This window comes from Manis javanica, chromosome 5 (genome assembly GCF_040802235.1).
Source record: "Manis javanica isolate MJ-LG chromosome 5, MJ_LKY, whole genome shotgun sequence".
Lineage (NCBI taxonomy): Eukaryota > Metazoa > Chordata > Mammalia > Pholidota > Manidae > Manis > Manis javanica.
The window spans coordinates 33,186,430-33,213,418 of record NC_133160.1 but is presented as its reverse complement, the minus strand read 5'-3'; the positions used below and the strand labels follow the sequence as shown (position 1 = coordinate 33,213,418).

Below are 26,989 nucleotides of genomic sequence, written 5' to 3'. Positions count from 1 at the left end.
AACCTTACATTTGTCAAGTTTTACATTCCTTGGGAAAACGATTACCTGCCTGATTATTATTGCATTCATTTCATATTAAATGTGTGCATTATTTTTTCAGGGTGCCAGAATGTGAAAGTCATCGACAAGACATTGGTGAGGAAAAATCCTTTGGCTGTTTCCAAGATCTGACAGTGCACAATATTTTCCCATCTGTATTATTTTTTTTTAGGCATGTATTACTTGACAAAGAGACACTGTGCAGAGGGTGACCACAGTCTGTAATTCCCCAGTTCGATACAAAGGGTGTCGTTCTTCTCCAACAAAATAGAATCCCTTTTAGTTCATTGCTTTTGACTTTTCAATGGGTGTCCTAGGAACCTTTTAGAAAGAAATGGACTTGCATCCTGGAAATATATTAACTGTTAAAAACAAAACATTGAAAATGTGTTTAGACAACGTCACCCCCTGGCAGGCTAAAGTGCTGAAACACAAAAGATATCCTTGGGTAAAATTGGAGGTAGCTAAGGCTGAGGTGAAAAGATAGTGACCTCACTGTTTATTGACCTGCATTGTGTTTGCACATCTTTAAAACAGTGTTCCAAAATTGTAAGCTCAGGTTCAAAAGGTTGGATGTGCCTGGAGAAATAGCCTGTTTGGATTTGCAACCCTGAGGAGGTGGCATTTGATAGAAGGGATGCATTGGTGGTAATTTGTCATTTTCTTGATACGTTTTCACACTGTGAGCTATGCTACTTCACTGAATATAGATTTCCATTCATGTCTTTAGTGTCTGAATATATATGATATTTTACAATATATTGCATTTTTATTGGAAAGAAAGCATTTCTTGAAAAGAATATATCTGGTCCATTTATAATAACATGGAACTCAACCATTTTAATCTCTGAACCCTAATTGCTTCCCTTTTCTCCTAATTCATAACCTTACTATTTCTCTTAGATGTTCTCGTTCCTGTTCTGTATTCTTTTGCCTCTTTCCCATTTCCCATTATATACAGGGTCCCCTACATCATTTGTGAGGATCATGCCAAATGAAATGTGGGCCCCTTGTTCAGAAGGCAGGAGAAAGGCCTTTTCCTTTCTTCTACAGTGTTTCTCTTATAGTATCTTTTATTTGCTACTTAATACCATATTTTCTTAGGTATGAGGATACTCCCATGGCAAGTATAGACCTGCACAGGTGCCTGAACCCTGCCTGTGCTCTGCCCTGACTCTTGTGCGCCTGTGTCCTGGATGCTGCCAAGGGTGGATGGCAATGCTGTTACTGGGCAGGTGGCTGAGCCAGCAGCCAAGGACCCATTCAGGGGAGGTAGGAAGATGGAGGGAGATGGGGCAATGTGTGACTCTAGGCTCCAAGCCTCCACAACATGTTCCACTGTCCCACTGGCCTTTACTTACAAAACATGAACTCAAAGATAAAATCATTAAGAATTTCAAACAACAACCATGGAGCGTTCAACCCAAGGGTGAGGCTCCATTCTGATCATGGAGGCCTGTGCTACTGCACTGGTAGCATGTCCACAAGGCCCTGGGCACATGACTTTCAGGTTTGTCTCCAAACCAGGCATTGGGTAGCCAAAGGAATTTTGAAATTGATTTTTTTCACCATCTCCCTGGTTGTTCCACCACTATGAGGTACTGAATGAAGCAATTGAGAGAATTACTTCCTTTAAATATGATTGCTATATTTTGTTTTACTCTTTTATTTCTATGTTTTATTATTCTCAAATCCATCTCTCTCTCCTTCCTTTAGATGCTAGGGTGTTCTTAAATACTATGATGGACACCAACATAGATCTTTCTTTCTGAAATTAGGTATCTAAACTGATTTTAAAAAGAATTACTTAATCTTGTAAGAAGGAATAGTTGTCCCTCAGTTTTTTCTGCAAATGCAAAGAGGGAATGTTACTGTCATATCATGTGATTGTTGTATAGTTTTCCAATTTATATCAATCAATTAATAGATATATAATAAACACTTCTTTGAGGCCCTGATTCAGAAATGCCTTTGTTGTTGTCAAAGACTGTCCACTTTGGCTGTACCATACTGTGTGGTTGGGTGGTGCCTTGCGAAAAAGTTGATAACTTTTCCAGCAAACGGAGATCCACACCTAGTGTTTTAAGTTTTATGTAAATTATGTAGGAATGGGGATCACTGGTCGTAATCTGTGCATTTCTGGACACTTTTATAACACCTAGAGCTATGCTATCTCTTGAAAGTAGATTTCCATTTTTTCTTTAGAATTGTGATATAGCTGAATGCTTTATGATATATATTGATTCCAAAACAAAGATATAAAGTTGTTTTTACTTTTTTTGGAGAATGTTTCCAGTCCCATTGTAACAGTCCTAAAACCAGAACTGTCTAAAGGCTAAGATAGCTTTGCCTTCAGAAGGCTAAGGAATGGGGCATATTGGTTGCACATCTGTTTCTGGGATTTTCTTACTTGAACCTGACAGTTCTTTGAGGCAGCCAGTTGACTTCTGTTCGGAGTTCCTTGAAATATGTTGGGAGAAGGGGTAATAGGAAATGGATAGGTTAATATAGGCCAGGTCAGCTTTTCTTGTATGTTATTTAATGTATCGAATGCTCCAGAGTAGTGCTTCTCAAGCTGTAGAGTACATCATAATCTCCTGGAAGGCTTGTTAAACACATTGCTGGGCCTTGTGCCCACAGATTCTGAGTAAGCAGGTTTCTGGCGGGGCCTGGAAATCTGCTTTTCTAACATACTTCCAGGTGAGGCTGATATGGCTCATCTGGGCATCATACTTTGAGGACCACCATTCTAGTCTAGAGCAAGAAGCAGCACTTCAGATTTGCCAAGTGGATCCTGTAATGAGCCAGTTGTTGGGTGTGGATCATGCCCCACCTGAAAAAGCCAACTTCTCCTTCGCCAGTTGGGTCTTTTGTTGCATTTTATTTCTTACTGAGATATAAAGTTCTTACAGTGAGGTGTGTAAAGAGCTCAAACCTAAGTGCATAGACAGATACACTTTATGTATAAACCCATGTGACCACTACCACCCAGACTGAGATATAGAGCATGTCCCTCATCCCCAGAAGTACTCCCTCTACCAGAAGAAAATTAATGCTAACTCCCATCACCACTGATTAGTTTTGGCTGTTCTTGAATTTCATACAAATGGCACTGTGCAGAAACTTTGAGTTTTGATTTCTTTTGCATAATGTATGTGAAATCCATTCGTGTTTTGAGTATATAAGTAGTTTGTTCTGTTTATTACTCTGTAGTAATCCAATGTACGAATGTACCACAATTTATCAGTACATTCTCTTACTGTTATATGTTTTGGTTGTTTGCAGTTTTTCTGCTGGAAGCTGATTCCAACTGGTTTTTGTAAAAATTTCAAATTCAGTGTTAATTTTTGATTTTTTGAGAAAAGCTAAACATGCATCTCTATTGCTCTGTAAAGATTGTAAATGTTGGCAAATACCGTTTTGAAGATGGAGCAGATCATGTTAAGAATGGCTGTGGCACCTGAATCACAGGTTCTCATCACCTGTAATATCTTGTCCTCACAGATGTTTCCTTCATGGCTAAATCAGTCTTAGGCCCCTACACAGGATCATGCCTGAGACATCTAACACTGGTGGGTGCCTGCCAGCAGAATTTGTCAGAATCTCTTTTGTTTAAACTTGCTTATATTCTGCTACCTGAAGAGTGTGGGTGGGTGTACAATAAACTTCCTTCTTTCTACCAGGGTTGGAGAACCAAGGTTCCCAGGCCTGTAGGAGTGAATCAGACAGTATTGAGGCTTTTTGGCATGAAGTTTGCAAACTGTATCTGTGTCATTGCTGTGTTACTCATTCATTTATTTATCTTGCCAAAATACTAGCGTTTATGAAACAGCTTTAGAGAGCTGTGGTAGATTAGTATAGCATGAACGGATGTTGTGGCTTGTTCTCAAATGGGGAGAAGACTTTTCGTTGTAAAATTCATAATTTATTTACTGTCTGATGGATTGTATTGCATATCAGTTGCATAGCAACAAAATAAAGTTTGTTTGTTTAGGTAAATCTGAAGGTTTCTTATAAAGGTAGAGGATGCATTCTGAATTTATATTTGCTTCATTGTACACTCTGTCACATGCCAATTATAAAATGACATCAGGATGAGAGTTTATTTTAGATAAAATAAATGTTAGCCCAAAGGATAGAAGGCTATTATTTATGTTTATGTAATGGAAAATATTATCTACTTTAAAAGATGCAATTTCCTGTCCTTATCCAAATCTAACTTGAGCAGCAGATACCTTCTTTCCTCCCTCATGTGGTTTCCTACAGTTGGCTGAGCAAAATAAGAAATGCTTTGTTTTATCCGGTTACCTATTTGTTTCTCTACTGTTAGTTTTCTGAATATCATTTTAGATAATGAGCATAGGTTCAACTGAAATTTCTCCAGGTTTTCCTCTGAAAACCATGAGTTCTGTTACCCTAAATGAAGCCAAAATAAGGGCTGGAATTCAAGTGAGCAATAAATTTTATTTTGTTTGTTGATTTGATTCAGCATCATTAGGGAAAACTTTCTGGCTACCTGTATTCTCTGGTTAGATCATCTGTATTTAAAACTGATTTGTTTTCCATGACAAACTCCTTAGCCTGTTTCTAACAGTGCGGTCTTCTTATTGATGGAGTTGTTCATGGTAATATGATTCACATTATTTGTTAGAGCTTCATTACTGTCCTTGCTGAATTCAAGTCCAGACCCACCTGCCTGAAAGCACTGGATTCATGATCCTGAAGATCTGAGTGACTAGTATAGTGAAAGAAACATTATCTAAGTTGAGGACTCTCAGATTGTCAGCTGTGGAAAGAGGACCCGGCATGGTGGAACATGTGAGAATGTGTTGTGAATTATAAATTGACATTCAAGGTCCTAATAATAATTACTGTCAGGAGAGATAATATAGCAAATACCAAAATGCATTTGTTTTTACATTACTTATTTCCAAAAATAAAAATTGTATTTTACCACATAGCGACAATTATTATTTATATTAGGTGAATACCATTTCAGATATTTCTGTATATGTTGTGTACATATAATAAACAACAGCTGGATAGATAGAAATGGCTTTACTAAAATAGGACTACACAATAGATGTTACATTTAACTAAATATTCTATTTTGTTCTAACTTGAATTTAGTAGAAGAAAAAGTGAAATTGAAGGAATTATTTAAAATTAAGGCAAATGCTTCTTTCAAAAAGAGGGTAAAAGTGCCTGCTCATGGTATTTTTTTTTTTTAGAGGGCATCTCTCATATTTATTGATCAAATGGTTGTTAACAACAATAAAATTCTGTATAGGGGGGTCAATGCTCAATGCACAATCATTAATCCATCTTAAGCCTAATTCTCATCAGTCTCCAATCTTCTGAAGCATAACGAACAAGTTCTTACATGGTGACTGAATTCTTACATAGTGAATAAATTCTTACATGGTGAACAGTACAAGGGCATTCATCACAGAAACTTTCGGTTTTGATAACATTATGAACTATAAACAATCAGGTCAAATATGAATATTCATTTGATTTTTATACTTGATTTATATGTGGATCCCACATTTCTCCCTTTATTATTATTATTATTTTTATTTTTAATAAAATGCTGAAGTGGTAGGTAGATGCAAGATAAAGGTAGAAAACAGTTTAGTGCTGTAAGAGGGCAAATGTAGATGATCAGGTGTGTGCCTGTGGACTAAGTATTAATCCAAGCTAGACAAGGGCAGCAAAACATCCACGGATGCAGAAGATTTCTCTTAAAACAGGGGGGGTGAGGTTCTGAGCCTCACCTTTGTTGATCCCCAATTTCTCACCTGATGGCCCCCCTGCGACTGTGCCTGTCTTAGGTTGTTCCTCCCTTGAGGAATCTTACCCGTCTCTGGCTAACCAGTTGTCTTCTGGGGCCATACAGGGAAATGTAAAGTTGGTAAGTGAGAGAGAAGCCATATTGTTTGAAAAGGTTAGCTTTTTACTTCTTTGCAGATTTATGCCCTGTGGCTTCTATGCCCAGCACTTGTCTCGAGGTGTCTTTACCACCTGGAGGAATTATGATGCTCGGTAAATTCAATATGAGGCACGAATTCTATTTAAGGGTTGTAATTAGGAAGGAAGAAGAAAAGCTATAGAGGTAGCATATGGAAGAAAACATGGGAGGATTGATTATTTCTTTGACATATCTTCTTGTAGAGTACCTTAAGCATGTATTGGTTTTAAACTACTAACTAACTTGCGCACACATATTAACATAATAGGAATATGGTGACATAAACTAAGCAAATCTATAATTACCAGCCATCTCCAGTGAAGCCAAGAAACCCAGTTAGGCACCCTAGGCATTTGTGAAAATTTGTCTATGATATGATGGATATTGTCCAACTGTACTTGAACAGTCTGAGAGAAATCAGACAAATTAAAGCAACCCATTTCTGGGATCTGTTCACATGCCATATGTTCTTTTAACCGTAGATAGTCTATAGTCATAAGATTTTGGAGTGCTACAATTTGCACCCCTGCTCATGGTATTTTTAAAGTTATGAAACACTTAAGAAGTTGTAGTAATTTTCAATTTATGTGTTTCAATTTTAGACAGTTATCAGTTGACCCATTGCTATAAAAAATGAAGAAATTAGCCTCTTACACCTACCCTCCCTTCCTTTTTTACTCCCCTTCTCTCCCAACTTTCTTAATATATTATTATTTTTATATCATCAAGGTATAAAACATCCTCCTCTGTAACTACAACTTCTGGAATTGTTTAATATTAGCTTCCATTGACATAGGTTGAGTACTTATCATAATCTTCATAGTTTCTCCAATCCTAGCCCTCAACTTCAATTCACCTCTTCTGGTTCCCTGGATTTTATTGGTAAATTGTATTTTCAAGAGTATAGTTATATTCCTGGAGTTTGTGCATGTTAAAAAATCTGCACATGCTTTTATATTTGGCAGCTAAGATGAGTATATTATTTTGGGGTCACACTTTCTTTATGCAGACATTTTGGATTGCCATCTGGTATTGAATTTGATGTGGAGAAATGAGAGACTGGCCTGCTTTCCTCCTCTTGTTGTAAAGTCATCCCACCCCCGAAAAAATCTGGTATCTGAAAAACTATTTCCTTATCTGTGAATTTCAATAACTTCAGTTGAAGTAATGCTACATATCATGACTCATAATTTTAAAACAGAACTATACCTAGCACATTCTGTTTTTAACTTACAAGTGAAAAAAAAACTTAACTAATATCAATTGTTAACATATATTTTTATGAATTGCCCTCTACTTTTCTGTTAGCCTTACCAACAATGTTATAACAATGGTAATATCAATGGTTATGATAAATTTCTGAACATATATTCCATTAAAACAAAGTTTTTAAGACTCTTATTATCCAGTTGAGCCCTTTCCCAGGAAAATTCCTTGATGATGAAAATGTTTTGTATCTGTGCTGTCCAATGTGGTAGCCATTGGTTACATATGGCAATTGGACAATTGAAATGTGCCTACTATTGAATGCTTTATTTAATTTTAATGGATTTATATTTAAGTAGTCACATGTGGCCTTTTTGTACCATATTGGACAGCACAGATTGGATGTTCAGAGCAACTGAAGACACTGAAGAAACTACCTAATAGACTCAAGACCAGTCTTGCTACATGGTTACCCTGGACAAGTCACATAAAATCTTTTCAATGTAGCTTTCCAATTTAAAGCATAAAATTGTATAGTAGCTCTTACCTGTATGGTAGGCACATCGACTGTAATAATAAATCTAATAATGTTTAAAATGATGTTGAAGGAGAATACTATATTGGTCTAAAGAAGTTTTGTTTTATTATTAATATTTTCAGTTATGCTTTACTGAGAAGATCCCAAGAATTTTGTTTAAACTGTTGAGTTCATTTCCCAGCCTAAACTACCAAGTGAACACATACTGAGAAATAATATTGAATGTTAATTTTCACCCTTTAGGTAGAGTACCAATATCATTAATCAATGGGATGTAATAATGAATAGTGATGCCCTTTTAAACAGTAGGAAATAATATATATGTAAGCTATTATAAAAATAATAGTTACAAGAATATATGGCATGTAGTATAATGGCTGACATATTGGATATCTCAAAAAGGTTGAGTAAAGTTTGTTAGACAGTGCAATATGTCCTGTAGACAAAATCCTTTATCCTAAAGAACCAATTGGCACCAACAAGGAGTCTTTCTCTAAGGAACTTTGGCACCTCCTTGGTCCAGGACCACAAATTTATTTGCCGTATGAATAAGTAGCATTGCCCAAGTCAAGAACACACTTTGGGCTCTGATATTCCTTGACGGTTGATACAGTGTTATCTGGTTTTAATATTGATGAGCAAACCTCTCAGAGGTTTTGAAAATTTCTGAATAATAGTAGACTATAGCTTTGCCCAAGTCAAGAATATATTTTTGGTTTGACTATTAGTTGACATTATAACCACACCATCTAGTTTAAATATCAGTGAGCAATATTGCTCCAATTTTTTGAGTATTTCTGACTAATAGTAATTTATCATAATGTGAGCATCCCTATTTTAAGTAGTAACTTCTTAATGCACTAAAAAATGCAGTCAGGAGGAACTCTTTAAAGAAGTATTCAATAATCCCACTGAATAAAGTTAAAATTCAGTTTCCAACATTCTCAAGCACATATATATGTTTTGTGCATGTGTGTGTGTGTGTGTATGAAACACTCCCAACTGTGCGTGTGTATGTATATATATATATTATATGCATATATAGGAAAAATTACAACCACGTGAGAAACCAACAGAATTATTTGAAGATTCAGGCATTAGTAAACTGTTAATCTACCAAGAAAAGAAAAAACACAGATGTAATTTAGGCAACTATCAGACACTCATGATTATGGCAGGGCAGCATATATGAAAGCCAGAATCTTTAAATTTGAAAATGCAGTCATTGGATCAACTGGTGGTTTTGCCTACACAACAGCATAAAAAAAAATACACAACAGCACCAAATCAACCAAATGCTTAGTTGCCATGTAAACACAATCTAAATGAAATCTTTAGATTTCCCCCCAAGCCCTATTTTAGCTAAACGTTTCTTGGCTAATCTCATTCTGGGTCTGTTAAGAATTTATCCAGAATGGTTTCATTGGCTCTCAGTGCTTTTGCCATCTCTTGTCCATCCTTTATTGGGCAGGCACATGATGGAGAAAATGATGTAGGTGCAAGCAAATAAACATAGAAAGAAAGGTCTTTGGAAGGCAAGACACTCTGCACAGTTGTTGGCCCTTTCTCAAGAAGGGAGTGGTTAAAAGGGGCTAATGCCCAAACTGCCTCCCATCTGAGATGCCTCCTCCCAGGAGTTCAGGAATGAGAATCTCTTCTCTACTAAAAGTCCTCTCCATTAACACTCCTAATTCTAAAGTTCTTCAAAGGCATCAGAAAAGCAAAAAGAAGCAACATGGACCTTTTAAAGTTAATTAAAAATGATAAATGATAGACTAATTAAAATTATTTAGTCTCCAATAATTTTCCTCCAATATTTTTTACTCACCTGATAGAGGAGAACCTGATAGAGGAGAATGAGAGAAGATCGAGCTACAATGACAAAATAAGACTCATGTCCTGCAAGAATCCAACTGCTCACATCAATTTCAGTTTATTTAGTGCTGACGCTTCTGAGTTTTTAAATCTCATCAGAAGTGATGCATAAATCCAGTATTCTTAGTAGTCCAATCTAATGTAAGAGCCATCATGATTTCCTTTTCTAGATACATTTATATTTTTGCTTCCATCAAATTTAGGATTAAGAATGAAACTGACTAAGAACAACAAATGCTGGTGAGGATGTGGAGAAAGGGGATCCCTCCTACACTGCTGGTGGGAGTGTAAGCTAGTTCAACCATTGTGGAAAGCAATATGGAGGTTCCTCAAAAAACTAAAAATAGAAATACCATTTGACCCAGGAATCCCACTCCTTAGAATTTACCCAAAGAATACAACTTCTCAGATTCAAAAAGACATATGCACCCCTATGTTTATTGCAGCACTTTTTACTATAGCCAAAATATGGAAGCAACCTAAGTGTCCATCAGTAGGTGATGGATAAAGAAGATGTGGTTCATATACACAATGGAATACTATTTGGCCATAAGAAAGAAACAAATCCTACCATTTGCAACAACATGGATGGAGCTAGAGGACATTATGCTCAGTGAAATAAGCCAGGCGAAGAAAGACAAATGTCAAATGATTTCCCTCATTTGTGGATTATAACAATGAAGCAAAACTGAAGGAAGAAAATGGCAGCAGACTCAGAGACTCCAAGAATGAACTAGTGGTTACCAAAGGGGAGGGGTGTGGGAGGGAGGGAGAAAGGGATTGAGGGGTATTATGTTTAGTACACATGGTGTGGGGGATCACGGGGTGGACAGTGTAGCACAGAGAAGGCATGTAGTGAATCTGTGGCATCTTGCTGCGCTAATGGACAGTGACTGCATTGGTGTATGGGTGGGGACTTGATAATATAGGTAAATGTAGTAACCACATAGTTTTTACATGTGAAACCTTCATAACAGTGTATATCAATCATACCTTAATAAAAAATTAAAAAAAAATAAAACTTCAAAAAAAAGAATGAAACTGAAAAATATCAGATGCTGTTAGAAAATGCTCATAATCAGACTTGCCTGGGCTATCTAAGCATTTCAGTAAAATGAATGATTACATTTGTCACTGGCTAGCACCTGGTAACACATCAGTAACTAAAACAATACAGGATTAAAAAAACACTTTTAACCAATTCCATGTGGAAGGTGTGAATGAGTAGATGGTTGGAATTTTGCAGACATAACCTTTAATATCTTACAGGATGCCTAGATGCCATCAGATACCTCTAAGCATCGAGGTCTGCCGTGATGCCTGTTGGAGTAAAGCTGCCATCCAGATCCCTGGGCTCCTGACAGAGACCTCTTTCTGTATGGCACACTGTTTGCTGTAGTGCTCTTTGGTGCTTTGAATATTTATCTCAGCAAGGGCAGAATTCTGTTATCAGTAATGGTAACACTTATTAATTCCTTAATAAGTTAACAGAAATGTAGTGTCAGGAACAATAGAGTCCGCCTCAGCTGTTCTCTGGCTGCTCTGCTGCCTTGCTTCGTGTTATGGCCACACTGAGAGCATTCAGGGGACACTACGCAATGGTGAAGGTGCTGGCCACCAGGCCATGCAGGTTACCCCAGCCTGGGCTGACATGTGGTGGTCTTTACTTTCTTACTCGCTGTTAACTGTTTATATGGGTAAACTTACACTATGGTGTACTAAGAACAAATACCAATAAGGAAAATTTCTGAGGAAATAGTGCTGGAAGCTGGATTGTCATGTCTACCTTGTTTTATGTTGTACTACCACCTCCCATGAACAACTAGTTATTCAATAAATATTTGTTAAATTAATTGCTAAACATTTGTCAGGGATTACAGAATTTTTTTTTTAGAACCAACTGTAATGTTCTATGTTTGGCATCAAATTTAGCAAATATTTAACACATTCCATTAGAAAACTTTAATAACAATATTTAATGGAAAATTCTAAGAACTCTGATTTTATACATGAGCATTTTACAATCATAATTGCTATTGTGAAATTGTGTTTGATTTTCAAAACAGAAATAAAAATAGGACATTACTATAATACTAAGAAGTAAAATTTTCCCAAGGGTAGATTTCATTATTTAAAAATTTCTTTGATTATGATTTCATAGCATGTAACTACCAAATTGAGATTGATAATATGATAAATTGTCACAAATTCAAAGACTTTTAGAGTTGCTTAGAATATGTCACATCCTGTTTGGTCACAAGTATTCTATGGACAAGTCCTATGATCTGCTCTCTGAATAATGGGTCTGTGGCCACGTAAGCTGGGTAATGTGTATGTGCCATGTTGCAATTGTGCAATAGTTAGTCCCTAAAGAGCGGTCAGTAGTTGATTACTGTTCAGTCCTTCTAAGAAAATTAACTTTTATTTAAGCATCTTGAACAATGTCCCATTAAGATTTTATACCTAACAACCCTTTTTTGGAGAGAAAAAATGCACAACTTGAATGAGGACAAGTAAAAGGAGGGGTTCTTAGAATCTCGCTGTATCACAGAGTGTTGGACCACCAAGCCGCAGGAAGAATGTGAATGCAGCTGGACCTTGGGAAACTTGAGTTCAGGGCTTTGAAAGCAATAAGGACTCATTTTGCTTTTTTCCCCTTGAATCTCCCAGAATGTTGGTTTTATTGCTTTCTCACTGCAGACCAGACTTAGTGGGTCTCCTGGAGCTCCCTAGATTCATATCTCCTAGCTCTGCCACCAAGAATTCATGCTCTTGTTCCAGCTGCAGTCCAAGATTATTCAAGAGCAGAACTCTAATTGGATCACTTATGCAGCCCTCAACCAACCGAAGATGGTCAGGGAGAAAAGGTACAATGTGAATACAGGGCTACTGTGTATCATATAGTGTGGAGAAGAGGGAAGAGGAGGATACTGCTGTTTCCAGAGTGAGGAACTTTTATTGGGAACCAAATAATAGGTGTTCCCCATAGAAACAGCAAATGCTTTTTTAGTATAAGTATATCCCATTCAATATTTGGGACATACTTATCATAAAAAAGTATTTGTTCATCTGATATTCAAATTTAACTTGGTACTCTATATTTTGTGTGTATATGTGCGTGCTAAATTTGTGGGTCTCCTTACAAATTAACAATGTTTTCCAGCCATATTTTCATAAGAAAGGGAACTTAGGAAACATTTCTTTAACCTTAATCTTATAACACTTGAAGGGTACAGAGTCACTTGGCAACTGGGAAATTTGATGCTGGTCAGAGAATTGCCTGAAATCCTACTGTGAATAGGGTCTTACTTTGCTTGACCATGCAAAGACCAGGACATACTGTTGGCGTAAGACCACAAAATGTTACCTGTTACTCCAAAGCTAGTATGTGTATTCTTGCAAATTTAACTTCATGATTGCCTTATTGTTGAAGTGCACAACTTAATCATACAAATTTAAAATTTAGTCTTGTTGTTTGATAAGGCACATCTGCCTATAATGTATCTCAAGTCTTAAAGAAATCTACTTACCTTGTTAAACCAGGTATTTTCCATAAATACCTCAAGCATGTCTACAATTCATAAAGAACCCAAGTTCTGTGGAATGCAGTATGAGATATGTTAAAAACCCAGTCCTTTCATCTTTAGTTTAGGAAACTGATGCAAAAGAATCATGTTTTACCCAAGGTCAGTCAAATAACAGTATCAGAGTGGAGAGAACTAATGAAGTCTTAATAGCAAAATAATTCAATGCTGAATGGCCAGAAATTTTTAGAAAATATATTTCATGCAAATCATGGTTGGAATATTCTTCGTCAGTCTAAATAGCATCTGCAGACTTTAGGTAATTAGTACCAAAAAAGTGTATGAACTTTGAAGTGGTACAATTTTATTGTTCACTTAGCAATGCTGAAGGAATACAGAAAGCAAGAGAGGTACAGTAGTGCTTCAGAATCACAAAGCAGTAAGAGGAATTCACCACAGAGCAATTGGAAATCGCCTGGTATGATGGAGCCCTGAAGCCAAAAGCAGCATGTTGAAGTTGCCAGTTTATCAAAGTGCTCTTTTCTATCATCCATGGACACTGACCCCAGGGAAACAGTCTGAGCCCCCTGCATACATTGTTAATGTCTAGATCCTGTTATCAGGAGCTGAGCATACTTTAGTATAGAGAACCAAAAATTGGATAGTCAGTATCCACTGAGTCTCTAAGAAGCAAGGGAAATCAACTAATCTTCTATTTTTCCTGAGATAGCACTGGCTCTACATACAGGCAGAGGCATAGCTGCTTATATGATATGCTTTAGAAATCATTAAAGTCATCAAGGGGAAGATAGAAGGAAGATGACATCTCTCAAAGCGACCTCAGAAGGATGCAGGATGAGTAAGTTATGTCAACATTAGTTTGGCATAGCAGCCAAATAAAGTGGCATTAAATCACCTAATAGGAAAGCAACTCTTTATCCAGGGAACAAAAGTGGAGACTGAAGACAAAAGTAGAGAGAATCAGCTAGAAGACTGTGTGTGTAGGGTGATCATATGCTCCAGTTTGCTACAACAGTCCCAGTTTTTAGACCCATTCCCAGTATAAATGTCCCACTTACACCTAAACTCTCCCAATTTGGATAACATTTACATGGGCCACTATGATGGAACAGTATGAACTACACTTACGATATGCCTCAACTGATCTGAAGTTTCCTTATACTGTTGAAAATTCTGGCTGTGTACTTGAACAGATGAGGTATTGGCAGGGAAAATGTTTCTAAAGAAGCAAGAAGGATCAAGAAAGGCTAGAATTTAGGAAGTGATCTTTAATATGCAAATAGTCCCTTAAAACCAAAGAAAAACAAGCAAATAAACAAAAATCTTTGCTTGCTTGTGCCCAAGATCAAAACACAAAATCACTTGTACATAAGATTTTTACAGGCTACTGTTGAGCCAGATTGCTTTCTTCCCTGGTAACCTGAGAGAAATGAATATTTAATTGAAATTATTTTTGCCCTTGTGATTTGAGGTTCTTCAAAAAGAAGAGTTTCATAGAAAAGGATCAACATCTAATTCTCCTCTCTGCCAATTCCAGGTCAAATGCTCAGTATTGGGAAAGGATGAGAGGAAGAGAAAATGTTTTCCTGCCTGCTCTAACTCCTCTGGCCTCCCAAATGTCTGTGCACATGTGATAATCCATCATTCCTGCCCACTGTTTAGTTTTTCCTGCAGAAGGTCATTGCCTTTGACTACCGCCAATAGCTCTTCATCAGGTCTTATTCTGGGGAGGACCGGAGCAAGGGAGAACACAGCTGAGCCCTTGCCTCTGGCGCCCATGCTAGTCCTGGCAAAGGGAGATTCCAGGATGAAGACAGAGGTGGGAATCCAGCCTGAGTGTCTGCTCCAGTTGGATTTCTCGCCAGACTGGGATCTGGCCCTTACATGAATACCTGAGATCCTCCTCTTCATCTCTATGATTTGGTGGTTTAGAGAATTATTTCCACTGTAAGATGGCTGAAACCAGCAAAATACAGAACAGTGATTATAGGGGATTTGGCTCTGCCATTGTTATTTAAAGTTCAGAAATACAGAACATTCCCAGGAAGATTCTTCAAGTATGGCAGTTGAAATAACACTTGTTAAAAAGGATCCTCATGTCCCAGAATTACCCAGCTAACTCATACAGGTAGGTAGCATTTCATAAGAGACAAGAACACACCAGATGTTGGGTTTTGAATAAAACACACTGTAAGCAAGGTCAAAAAGAGAATATTGTACATTGACAACGCTGACCCTATATGTATAAAGACATGTTTTATTTATGTTTATTAACTGCTAGAGATTGATTCATCAATTGCTGTTTGCTACCACACAGTCTCTTGTGTCCATTTACAACTTGCTTTCTATTTAGGTTTTATTTGAATGAGAGGCTCAGGGAGATTTAAAAAAAAAATCCAGATCCTACAGTGATGATTTGTGGGAAATCTGGATTACAGGAAGACCAACTCTATTCCAGGCCCTATGACAGCACAATTTCCATGTTTTTATGTCTCAGCCTTGAGGACCAATTTGAAATTGTCTTACTCAAAAGTATTTCCAAAATCTCCAATACCTGCCCAGGTGACTAACAAAGCAGCAGAAACAGATGAAAGCTGTGGTTTTCCCGTTGTTTTTCACACAATAACTGCCTCAGGTAGCTGTCTGTTATTTAATATAAAAAGGAAACCTGCAGCCATCATAACCATTGATATATGCTGCCCATATTTTGAGCCACTAACCCGTTTGCCTATTATGTCAAGGCATCTGAAAGTTTAAAGCTAGGCAACGGAATGTTTTTCTTTTTCTTCTTCTATAATCCCAGGGTAAATATTCAGCAGACAGCATTTCTGCTTTGAGCATTAAAGAAAAAAAAAAAAAAAGACTGAATTTGAAAAGCCTGCTAGTACACTTCGGGGATTTCGGAAAGTGTTGTTTGGCTGGGAGCTGAGTGGAGAAGCTGCCCTGCTGTAGATGGCCTAGGAGGGAAGCCGCATGGCCTCATTCATAACTTCACAGCTACTGCAAATATCAGCTGATGAATATTTATGTTATCCCCGGCTTAGACCCGAAAGACAAACAGGGGAAAAAAAAACGAAAGTTAGGAAAAGGTCGTCTGAACTCTGTGGGATTTTTTTTACCAACACTTTCCATGCGCGAGCAGGAGCTCTGAATGAAGTCATTCTGTTCAGGGGCCCTGCACAGGAAAACAGTCTGTTCATTAGCGCCCCGCACTTTGTTTGAACTTTGTACATTCATGGGGTCCTGAAAAGGAAGCCCTTTTCCTTCAATCAAACACACAGGATGTAGAACTACCTTATTATTAGTTTTTTTTTGGGGGGGACAAATTATTACAAATCACTCCTCATTGTACAGTAACATCAATGATTCAAAGAGAGCAAGTCAGTGAAGTAGAGCATTAAATTTTTTTTTAAAAAAGGACAGTTCCAGGCTAGACTAATATTTTATTGAGTTACAGTTTCAGAAAAAAAAATCTGTAAGTATATATAAATAATATAATTACTGATATCATAGTAGAGGAAATTGTTTTCTTAAAACGTGCTGGAGAGTTTAGTTTTATTTCTGGAAAGATACCCCTTGAGCCCCATGGTATTAGCAATAGGCAATTCTTGATCAGTTGGGGGTTTATTATTTAAATATCACATCTCTCCTTTTAACTGTTTCTTTGCCTATCAGAGCCACCTTTATCATCTGCTGTCATTTCTACCATCTTTTTACCACTTCCAAATTGATCCAAGACTGGAAACAAGACAAAGAAACTCACAAAGATAAGAGATTTTTTCCACCTGCTGGTATCTCTATTACTAGTTTTAGTTCAGGAGAGGAAGCCCAAATAATTGGCTAAAATGAACTTTGTGATCACCTTGTGGATTTCAGTGACAGACACATAGTGTGATTTTCTAACACTCTGGAAAGGCAGGAGTCTTCAGTGGGGATAAGTGTTTCACTGAGATAAGAACGAGATGCAAGTGATTTATGAAGAAAGTCCTTCCAGGGAACATGGAACGTGAGAGGAGGGAAACAAGATACAGAGCGAAGATACCAAGCAGGGGAAATTCCAGCCTCAGCTGGCCCCTGCAATGAGCTCTGGAGCATAATTGTGCCTGAAATTTTGTCCTAACATGAGGCCAGGCAACTGGGCTTTCATACACCTGTGCTAGTCAGATTTCAGCTGAGGATTGCCCACTAGTGGTATTGGGAGTGCATTGGGTGACCAACCATCTCAGTTGACCTGGGACTGTCCTGCTTTAGCACTGAAAATCCCTCACCTAGGGAAACCCTTCAGCTTCAAACAAAGTGGGCTGGTTGGTCACTCTTGAAAGAAGTAAATTACCAAGCACTTCTGGCTCTCTGGACAGCAAAGTGGACCCAGTGGTCCAAGGTCAGCCTTCTGAGGGAGTCACAGGTGCAGGCCTCATGCAGAGAGGCCTCCAAAGCTTGTGAATGGTCACACAGACGTGGCATAGGGAATTCAAGGGCCTCTGGATGAAGTCCAGCTGTGTTCCCTGCAGCAGTCACTTCCTACAACCAGATCTCTAAGTGACCGCTAGGTATCGGTAGAGATTGTTTTAGATGTGGGATTGAGGGTGGGAATTTCAGGGAAGGTATTTATTTCATCCTCCACATAAAGTTCTTAGTTGTAGTGTGACTTAAGGGCTATGGCATGTAGGTTCAGCGCAAATCAAAACTTAAAAGCAGATTTATGAAGAAAGTATTAACACTTGGATGAAATTGGGTAGCAACCTATAAGTTAGAAATTAACAGAGTGGACATGAACAAAATATCTGTAGATACTATATGAGTTGGGTGTATTAAGTGATCTCCCTTCAGCAGGGTCTCAGCACGCTACTTTCCATGATGGTATAATGTCTAATTCTGAAGGGGCCTTGCATATATGTGCCAAAGACATGGGGTGAATATTCTCTAGCCCTGCCCAAGTTTGATGAAATACTGTATTTCTTTTGACTTAACTTCTAGGAGTTACTGATAACTGCTCAAAGTAAATAATGAGTAATCTGCAAAACTCACTTTTTCTTGAGTTCCTTTCTTGGGTTATAAACATAAAGGTTAATCTTTTCTTGTATTCCTCTCTTGGTTTATAAAAATAAAAGAGTAAAAGAACTCAATTTGCTAACTTGAGCAGGTATGCATGGCAAACAGTGTGAGTGTTTGTAACTTCATGTGTGTGCAGTGACATCTGCTTCACCTTTCACATTTGGTTCTTCTGTTGTTTTTCTCAGCTTTTCAAGACCCTTGTGGAGCCGGTCACCCCAGAGGATTTATTAGAGGAGTGTTTTCTTCTACCTGAAGCAATACATTATCCACATGAACGAATGCCTCAGACAGTCCACCTCATATCATTGCTTAGGAGAAACAGGAACTTGAAGGAATGGTTTCCAGCTAAATGGTATAAATGGATCTTGCAGAATATTATAGGGGCATGAAAAGAGGAGAAAGCTTTCCACTATTGCTTAGTTTGTTGAGAAAACAATCCGGGTGCTAGGTTTTTTTTGGTAATTCTTAAACTCTTTCTAAATGCCAGCCAGAGTTTAAAGGATCAAGCCATCCCCTCAAAAAGGTGATCTTAACCTATATTGTTAAGTTACCATAATTAATTATCAGAATGTTCCTTGCATAATAAAGGGAGAATAAGATCTTAAAAAAGGAGAAGGGGAAAACATAAGAGCAGTAAACAAAGAATATTATCCAGGAAAAAAATAAGGAGATGCTATTTCTGAATTATTTACTAAGAGTATTTTGAAAGAGCAAAGACTGGTGGTTGAGGATGGACAAATTCAATAAAACTGAGAACTATGACCAAGTTTTTGAAACTATAGAAAGGTGAATTTATGGCATGCTAAAGGAATAATATTTATTGAAACTCTATCTGAAGAAATGGTACAGATAAAAAATATGGCTAGGTTTGTGACATATTAGCCTTCATTTTATTATAGGTTTTGAGGTTTGAGGGGGACCTGACCTAAGCATTTAAGCTATTGGTTAAGTAATTTTATGTGTATCTTCAGACCTTCTATGACTGATGAGAGCAATTACTCAAGTTCATAATACAAATGAGGATTCTGGGTCAGGGCACATCGTGGGAACTATATGAAGATTGTTGAATAAATGAATGTTTTTTCTGTGAATGAACTTTTTATGCAAAGGAAAAGCAAAATTAAATGTGCAAAATATTTTTGTTGCAGGAAACTCATAAAATAAGAGATTACTATCAATTTCTAAAATAACATCTATCAGAAATCATTCTGGTCAGACTCTCCCCAAGTGCATTTGAATCAGTAGTTTCCTCATTTTTTTTCTAGTTTTATTCAGAATGAGAAAGACTAGTGGAGACTGTTTAATGCACTTTGCTTTTTGCTCAACTGACAACATTCTATGGGAGCAGTTGTCTAGAATAAATCACTCTAATGTCAAAATATTTCTACCAATTAAAGACAAATTAATTGTGCTATTTGGGGATAGAATTTTCTCTGAATTAAATTTGTTTATTCTGTTTCCACTTCGTATCAATTGGATAACTTCAATTAGATGCCTAAAAATCAGAGATTTAAAATTTTTTACACTTGTACTGAATCTTCATTCTGAGCATTTCTTTTCATATGGAAAAACTTTAATTACATTATTATATAAAGTCACAGACTTCTAAGCCTTTAGAGTTTTGTTCATATTTTCTTCCCCAGTCAAACTGGTTAATGGGTGGTTAAAAGGCATTAAAATGTTAGTGTCCAGACCCTCATAACTCTTTTTTTCCTTCCTAAGCACCCTTCCCTGATTTGGAGCCCAGCTTTGAACCACCCTCCTCTCTTGTACTCCTGGACTCTCCCATCATGCTCTGAGCCTCCCGTACTGTCGTTTCCAACTTTTTTGTTTTTAGCAGTGTGGCTTACATAACAGCCATACAAGAAGTAACTGTTCAGTAAATGAATTTTATATAGTCCAAGAATCATATAAATAGATGAAATTTCTAAAGAGAAGCAGTAAACGAATCACTGATGAAGTGAATGTCAGTGTGGCAAAATGAGGGTTTTAAGGGTTTTTCCATCCCTCCTCTTCCTCTGGCTGACCCTTACTCCTGGCATCATTATTCCAATACAATGTATTCTGTAGGTGGCAACTTTGGAAGGTTTCTATTTGTGGCTAAGAAGTCACCTCGGTTGTGAGAAGAATTGTTTGGCTCCAGGAAGGCAGGTCAGAGTGTAATTTGGAGTTTGAAAAGAAAGGGACAGCATTCAGAACTGTGTATTCAGTTATTCGTACAATGTAAACTGCCAGAAAGAATTTCTGAAGGCATATCACGCAGATAAACATTTGGGTTGAAAGTGTACTCAGAGATTGCACTAAATGCCAGTATAATCCACTCTCTGTAATGATTTTTTCATTAAAATGTAGATAATGTAACTGTTTATATTACACTAAAAACTTACCAATTCAGATTCCATTATTTTAAAATGTGGGATATTTTAGACAGGAGCCAGGGTTAGTTTTTATTTAGCAAGTGCTTTCTTTTTAAGAATAAATGGATTTGTTTAAAAAATAGTGTACGAGTGTAGAAAATACTTTTAGTTTCAACCTAAATCATATATTGGACCATAGGTTAATTACTTTTTACATTTTTGTATTAAGGTGTGATTTGCATATCCTAAAATCCACTTTCTATTTTATAGATCTGAGAGTTTTGACAAATGCATTTAGTTATATTTCCCACCTCAGTCAAGGTATAGAAGAGTTTACTAGTGCCCCAAAATTCCCCTATGCTTTTCTGTAGTCACCTCCTCCCACCCCAGCCACCCCACTCATGTATTTTCTGTTCCAATAGGTTTTACTTTTCTAGAATATCATGAAATGGAATAATGTAGTATGTAGCCCTTTGATAATGGTTTATGTTACCAAACGTAATGCACTTGGGATTCATTCATGTTGTTAGATGAATTATTAGTTCATTTTTCTTTCCAAGGCTATTCCATGTTGTGAACAATTCTGTAGGATTTTTCTTCTAGTATTTATTTTTTTTAAAATGTCATGCTTTTAAAGCAGTTTCAAGTTTATGGCAAAACTGAGAAGAAAGTACTGAGCTATTCCATAAACCCCTTGCCCCACACATAGATAGTCTCCCACATTATCAACATTCAACCAGAGTGGCACATTTATTATAATTGATGAACCTACTTTGACATATTGTCACCCATAGTCTATAGTCTATATTATGGTTCACTCTTGATATTGTACATTCTATGTGTTTTGATAAATATATAATGACATGTGTCTATCATTAATATCATAAAGAGTATTTTCACTTCCCTAAAAATCTGTGCTCCATCTATTCATCTTCCTCACCCAATCCCTGGCAAACACTGATATTTTTACTGTTTGCACAGTTTTTTCCTTTTCCACAATGTCATGTAGTTGGAATCATACAGTCTGTAGCCAATTCACATTGGCTTCTTTCACTTTAGGATGTGCAATGAAAGCTCTTCCGTGTCTTTTCATGGCTTCACAGCTCATTTCTTTTTAGTGCAGAGTAATATTCCAGTGTCTGGATGTACCACAACTTATTTATTTAGTCACCTACTGAAGGACAATTTGTCTGTTTTCAAGTTTTGGAACTTATGAATAAAGTTGTTATAAACATGCATGTACAAATTTTTGAGTAGACATAAGTTTTCAGCTCCTTTGGCTAAATATCAAGGAGCACAACTGATGGAGTGTGAGATAAGAATATATATATTTTTAGTTTTGTAAGAAACTGCCAAGCTATCTTCCAAAGTGGCCATACCATTTTGCTTTCCCACCACCAGTGAATGAGAGTTCCTGTTTCTCCACACCCTTGCCAGTATTTGATGATGTCAGTGTTCTCAATTTTGTCACTGCAATAGGTATGTTGTGGTATATCATTGTTTTAATTTGCATTTCCTTGATGACATGCTGTGAACCATCTTCTTCATATGCCTTTGTTGTATTTATGTCTTCTTTTTGTGAAGTGTCTGTTAAGGTGTTGGGCCCACTTTTTAACCAGGTTGTTCCTTTTCTTCTCCTCCTCCACTTTCCTCTTCCCTGTCCCCCCTCGCCTCCTTCTCCATTTTGGATAATAGTCTTTTATCAGATGTGTCTTCTACAAATAATTTTTCCCTGTTTGACTTGTATTCTCATTCTCTGGGCACTGACTTTTTTTTTTTTTTTACTTTTTTAGAAGCTCAAAAATATATTTAAAGTAATGTTCATAGTATTTTAGACAACAATTTTTGGTATTTCATAGCAGAGAGTACATTTAGTGCATTTTTGTAATTTTTCAGAAAATCTGAAAAAATTTCAGAAAGTTTCTACTGAGTTATTACTAGAAATACAAAGCCAAACATTTCTGTACCCATCAAACTATTCCTTTTCTCATCTCCTCATAGTCCCTTGGGGAAAATATGTAATAAAGATGAGGGCCTCTTGAGTCAGTAACTGAGACTTACTAGGAGTCCGAAAACTCTGGGCACTGACTTTTGTAGAGCCAAAGTTTACAATTTTAGCGAAGTCCATCTTATTAACAACTTCTTTCACAGAGTGTGACTTTGGTATTTTTCTAAAAAAGTCATCTCTATTTCCAAAGTCACCTAGACTTTCTCATATATTATCTTATAGGAGTTTTATAGTCTCGCTTTTTATATTTAGGTCTGTGATTCATTATGACTTAATTTTTGTGAAGGGTATAAGGTCTGCATCTAGATTCATTTTTTAAAATGTGGGTGTCCAGTTGTTTCAGCACCATTTGTTGAAGAGATTGTCTTTGCTCCAGGGTGTTGTCTTTGCTCCCTTGTCAAAGATCAGTTGATTCTGCATGTGAGTCGTTTCTGGTATCACTATTCTGCTCCACTGATATATTTGTCTACTCTTTCACCAATGCCACATTGTCTTGATTATTGCTGCTTTATAGTAAGTCTTCAGGTCTGGTTATATCCTACAGCTTTGTTCTTCTTCAATATTACTTTGGCTATTTTGGGTCTTTTCCCTTTCCATGTAAACTTTAGAATCACTTTGTCAGTATCCACACAATTAACTTGCTGAAGTTTTGATTGGGATTGCCTTGAATCTGTAGATCAAGTTTGGAAGAATTGACATTTTGACAATGTTGGATTTTCCTACCCATGAATATGGACTGTCTCCCATTATTCAGTTCTTGTTCGGCTTTACTTATCAGAGTTTTGTAATTGTCCTCATATGGACTTGAACATATTTTATTGGATTTATACCTAAGAATTTCATTTTTGGGGTATTAATGCAAATGGTGTTGTGTTTTTAATCTCAAGTTCTGTTTTTCATCGCTGGTATAGAGGAAAGTAATTGACCTTTGTGTATTAACCTTGCTATAATTGCTTATTTGTTTTAAGGTTTTTTTTTTTTGGTTGTTGATTCTTCCAAAGTTTCTGCACACATTATCATGTCATCTGTGTGCAATGATAATCTTGTTTATTTCTCCCCAATCTGTATGCCTTTTATTTCCTTTCCTTGTCTCGCTGTTTTAGTTGAAACTTCCAGTATGGTGTTGAAAAGGAGTGGTGAGAAAAGACATCCTTGTCTTGTTCCTGATCTTAGTGGGAAATCTTTGCATTTCTCATGATTAAGTATGATGTTAACTATAGGTTTTGTAGGTTTTCTTTATCAGTTTGAGGATGTGCCCCTCTATTCCTAATTTATGAGAGTTTTTTTTATCATTAAAGACTGTTGCATTTTATCACATGTTTTTTCTGCCTCTATTGATATAATGGCATAATTTTTCATTTTTATTCTATTGTGACGGATTACATTAATTGATTTTTTAAATGTTGAACCAGGCTTGCAGTCCTGGGTAGAGACCACTTTGTTGTGGTGCATAATTCTTTTTATACATTGTTAGATTTGTTTGTCAATGTTTTATTGAGAGTTTTTCCATCTATTCTCATGAAAGACATTGGTGTATAGTTTCCTTTTTTTGTAATGTCTTTGTCTGGTTTTAGCAATAGGATAATGCTGGCCTCACGGAATGAGTTAGGAAGTATTCCCTCTGCATGTATCTTTTGAAAGAGATTATAAAGCATTGGCATAACTTCTTTCCTAAGTGTTTGGTAGGATTCACTAGTGAGCCCATTTGGGTCTGATGCTTCCTGTTTTGGAATGTTATTAATTATTGATTCAATTTCTTTAATAGATATAAGCCTATCAAGATTGTCAATTTCTTCTTGTATGAGTTTTGGCAAATTGTGCTTTTCAAGAAATTGGCCCATTTCACTTAAGTTATCAAATTTGTGGTTATAGAGGTGTTTATGATATTCTTTTATTGCCCTTTTAATTTCCATAGGATCTATATAGAAGTCCTGGTTCATTGTGAATTCCTTCACTTTCATTGTTGAGTAACATTCTGTTATATCACTGTTTATCCATTTACCTAAGTAACATTTGTGTTTGCTCCAACTTTTGGTGAATATAAATGTGCTGCAAATATTCTTACACAGCTTTTTTTAACATAAATTTTTATTTCACTTGGATAAATACCTGAATGTAGGATTGCTGTGTCATATAGCAAGTGTTTATTTAGCTGTATAAAGAAATTGCCAAACTGTTTTCCAAAAGGGCTGTGCCATATTTATTCCCATTGGCAAAATAAAAGATTTCCTATCACTGTGTCCTTTGGTATTTTCAGTTATTTAAAAATTTCAGACATTCTTCTAACTATGTAATGGTATCTCATTGTGATTTTAATTTTCCTTTTGAGCATTGATACTGAACATTTTTGTCTATTCAAGTGTTTTGATCATTTAAGTTCAATGGTTTCTTACTACTTTTCTTTTGATTCAGTATTTATTCTGGGTACAAGTTCTTTATCAGATATGTGATTTGTAAATGTTAATCCTAGTCTCTGGTTTGCTTTTCATTCTTTAAACAGTATCTGCCAAAGAGTAGAAATTTTTACTTTTTGATAGTGTTCATTTAATATTTTTTTCTTTAATTATTGTGCTTTTTGTGTCATATCTGAGATTTCTTTGCCCAGTCATAAAGATTTTCTTCTATGTTTTATTCTGGAAATCTTATAGTTTTATGATTTTTATTTGATTAATGATCCATATTTTAGTTAATTTTTATATAAGATACAAGCTACAGGTTGAGGTTGTGTATGTTTTGTATAATTATTCCAGCAAAATTTGTTGAAAAGATTATTGTTTCTTTATTGAATTGCTTTTGCACCTTTATAGAAAATAATACACTCAATATGTGGGTCTATTTCTGGCTTCTTTATTCTGTTCCTTTGATCTATAATGTCTATTCATTCTCCAGTACCGCAGCAGGCTAATTATTTTTTAAACCTTGAAAATGTGGAAGTGATTTTTCTTCTAATTAGATGACTTGAGAGTCTTCTGTACCCTTAGTGAATTCAACTAAATTTTCTGAGCTCAGTTTCTTTCTGTGGAATGAGGAATTGGATTAGTGGAAATGTAAAGTCTGTTTTTTTTTCCTTCCCTTTCTTTTCTTTTCCTTTTCCCGTCCGCTTCCCCTCTAGCCTTCCCTTCTTCCCACGCTCGCTCTCTTCTGCTGTTAATTCTGTCTCTCTCCCCCTCTCTCTGCCCCTCGGTCTGTCTACATTCATTCCCTATTTGGCCAGTAGATGGCGTTGTGCTGCAGCACATACATACGTTAGCTTCTTAAAACTTTTAAATATCATATTACGTCGTCTGTTAATCCTATGCCTTCTGCCTATACTTTGAGAAATGATTGTTATATAGTTAATAGAACAATGCTGTTCACACCCCTTTCCTCTTTGAGAAGTGAAACCCCAGGCATGGATCAGTCCTTTAAACTGGGTATACTTTGTTCACTGGAAAAGTTGTCAAGAGATAAAAGCTTTTGATTAAAAAGGAAACATTTAAAAGCAGTAGTGGGCAGTGGCACCGAAAAACCACAATATGGCTCAACCTTATGTGACATCGGAGTTGGTGTTTGTGTATCCAAGAGCAAAAATATGGATGGCCGCTAAGAACATAGGATAGGAAGCCCCTTTGCTCAAAATAAAATCCCAAGGTTAATTTGTTTGTGAATCACAGAGCCAGCTGGCTGTCCTGGCCCTGCTATGACTTTTGTGGTGGCAGCTGTTTCTACCAAGATTTGATGGGTGGGAGCGAGGGCAGAGCCGGCGGTTGCAAGATGGGATGGGAGTGGGAGATGGATTGAAAGAATGGACTATGGTTTCTTTAAAAAGGAAATCCATGGGTTTCAGATATTCTCAATTGAACTTATATTTCCTCTAGCTGTACATAATGCTTTTATTTCCTGGGCAAGAAGAGGTGGGTGTATGTGGTCAGTTGTTGTTTCATGTCCCCTTGGGGTATGATTTAATGGTGGGTGTTTAATTTTCCAATCATTTAGCAAAATGTGAAGGTTTCCAGAAAAGGCACTATATTTGCTTTCAAATAACCCAGGCTGTATTCCTCTGGCCCCAGAACCATTAGGAGCACTGGACTCTAGTATGTTTCCTATAGCCTGGTTTTCTGAAGGCCAAATAAAAAGCCCTTCTTGAGGTTGATGGCATCATCCTGGGATTTCCATGTATAAACAGTAATAACATTCACTTTATAGTTCTTCATGGTTTCACAGAGCACTTTTACAAACATATGTAATTATCCATTTCCTTAGAAAATGGAGATTTGAATTAGGGCATTGGAGGTCCAAGCCAGAGAAGGTTGGTGAGGATGGATTCTCTATCTTCATTTAGATCCCCACTTGGATGTTTCAAATCCCACACTGAGCTTCTGATATCCACTCCCAATCTGCTCTGTTTTCTATCTT

General features: G+C 36.7%; 1 protein-coding gene across 1 annotated transcript in view; it reads left to right on the top strand.

The window, feature by feature from the left end:
- Positions 1-1,997, top strand: part of HAO1 (hydroxyacid oxidase 1) — a 47,092-nt gene extending 45,095 nt beyond the window's left edge. Inside the window, exon 8 of the mRNA XM_017648142.3 lies at positions 101-1,997. Within this exon, the coding sequence (XP_017503631.1) occupies positions 101-171 (71 nt within the window). The 3' untranslated portion in view covers positions 172-1,997. The remainder of the gene's footprint in view (positions 1-100) is intronic.
- Positions 1,998-26,989: the final 24,992 nt, after the last annotated feature.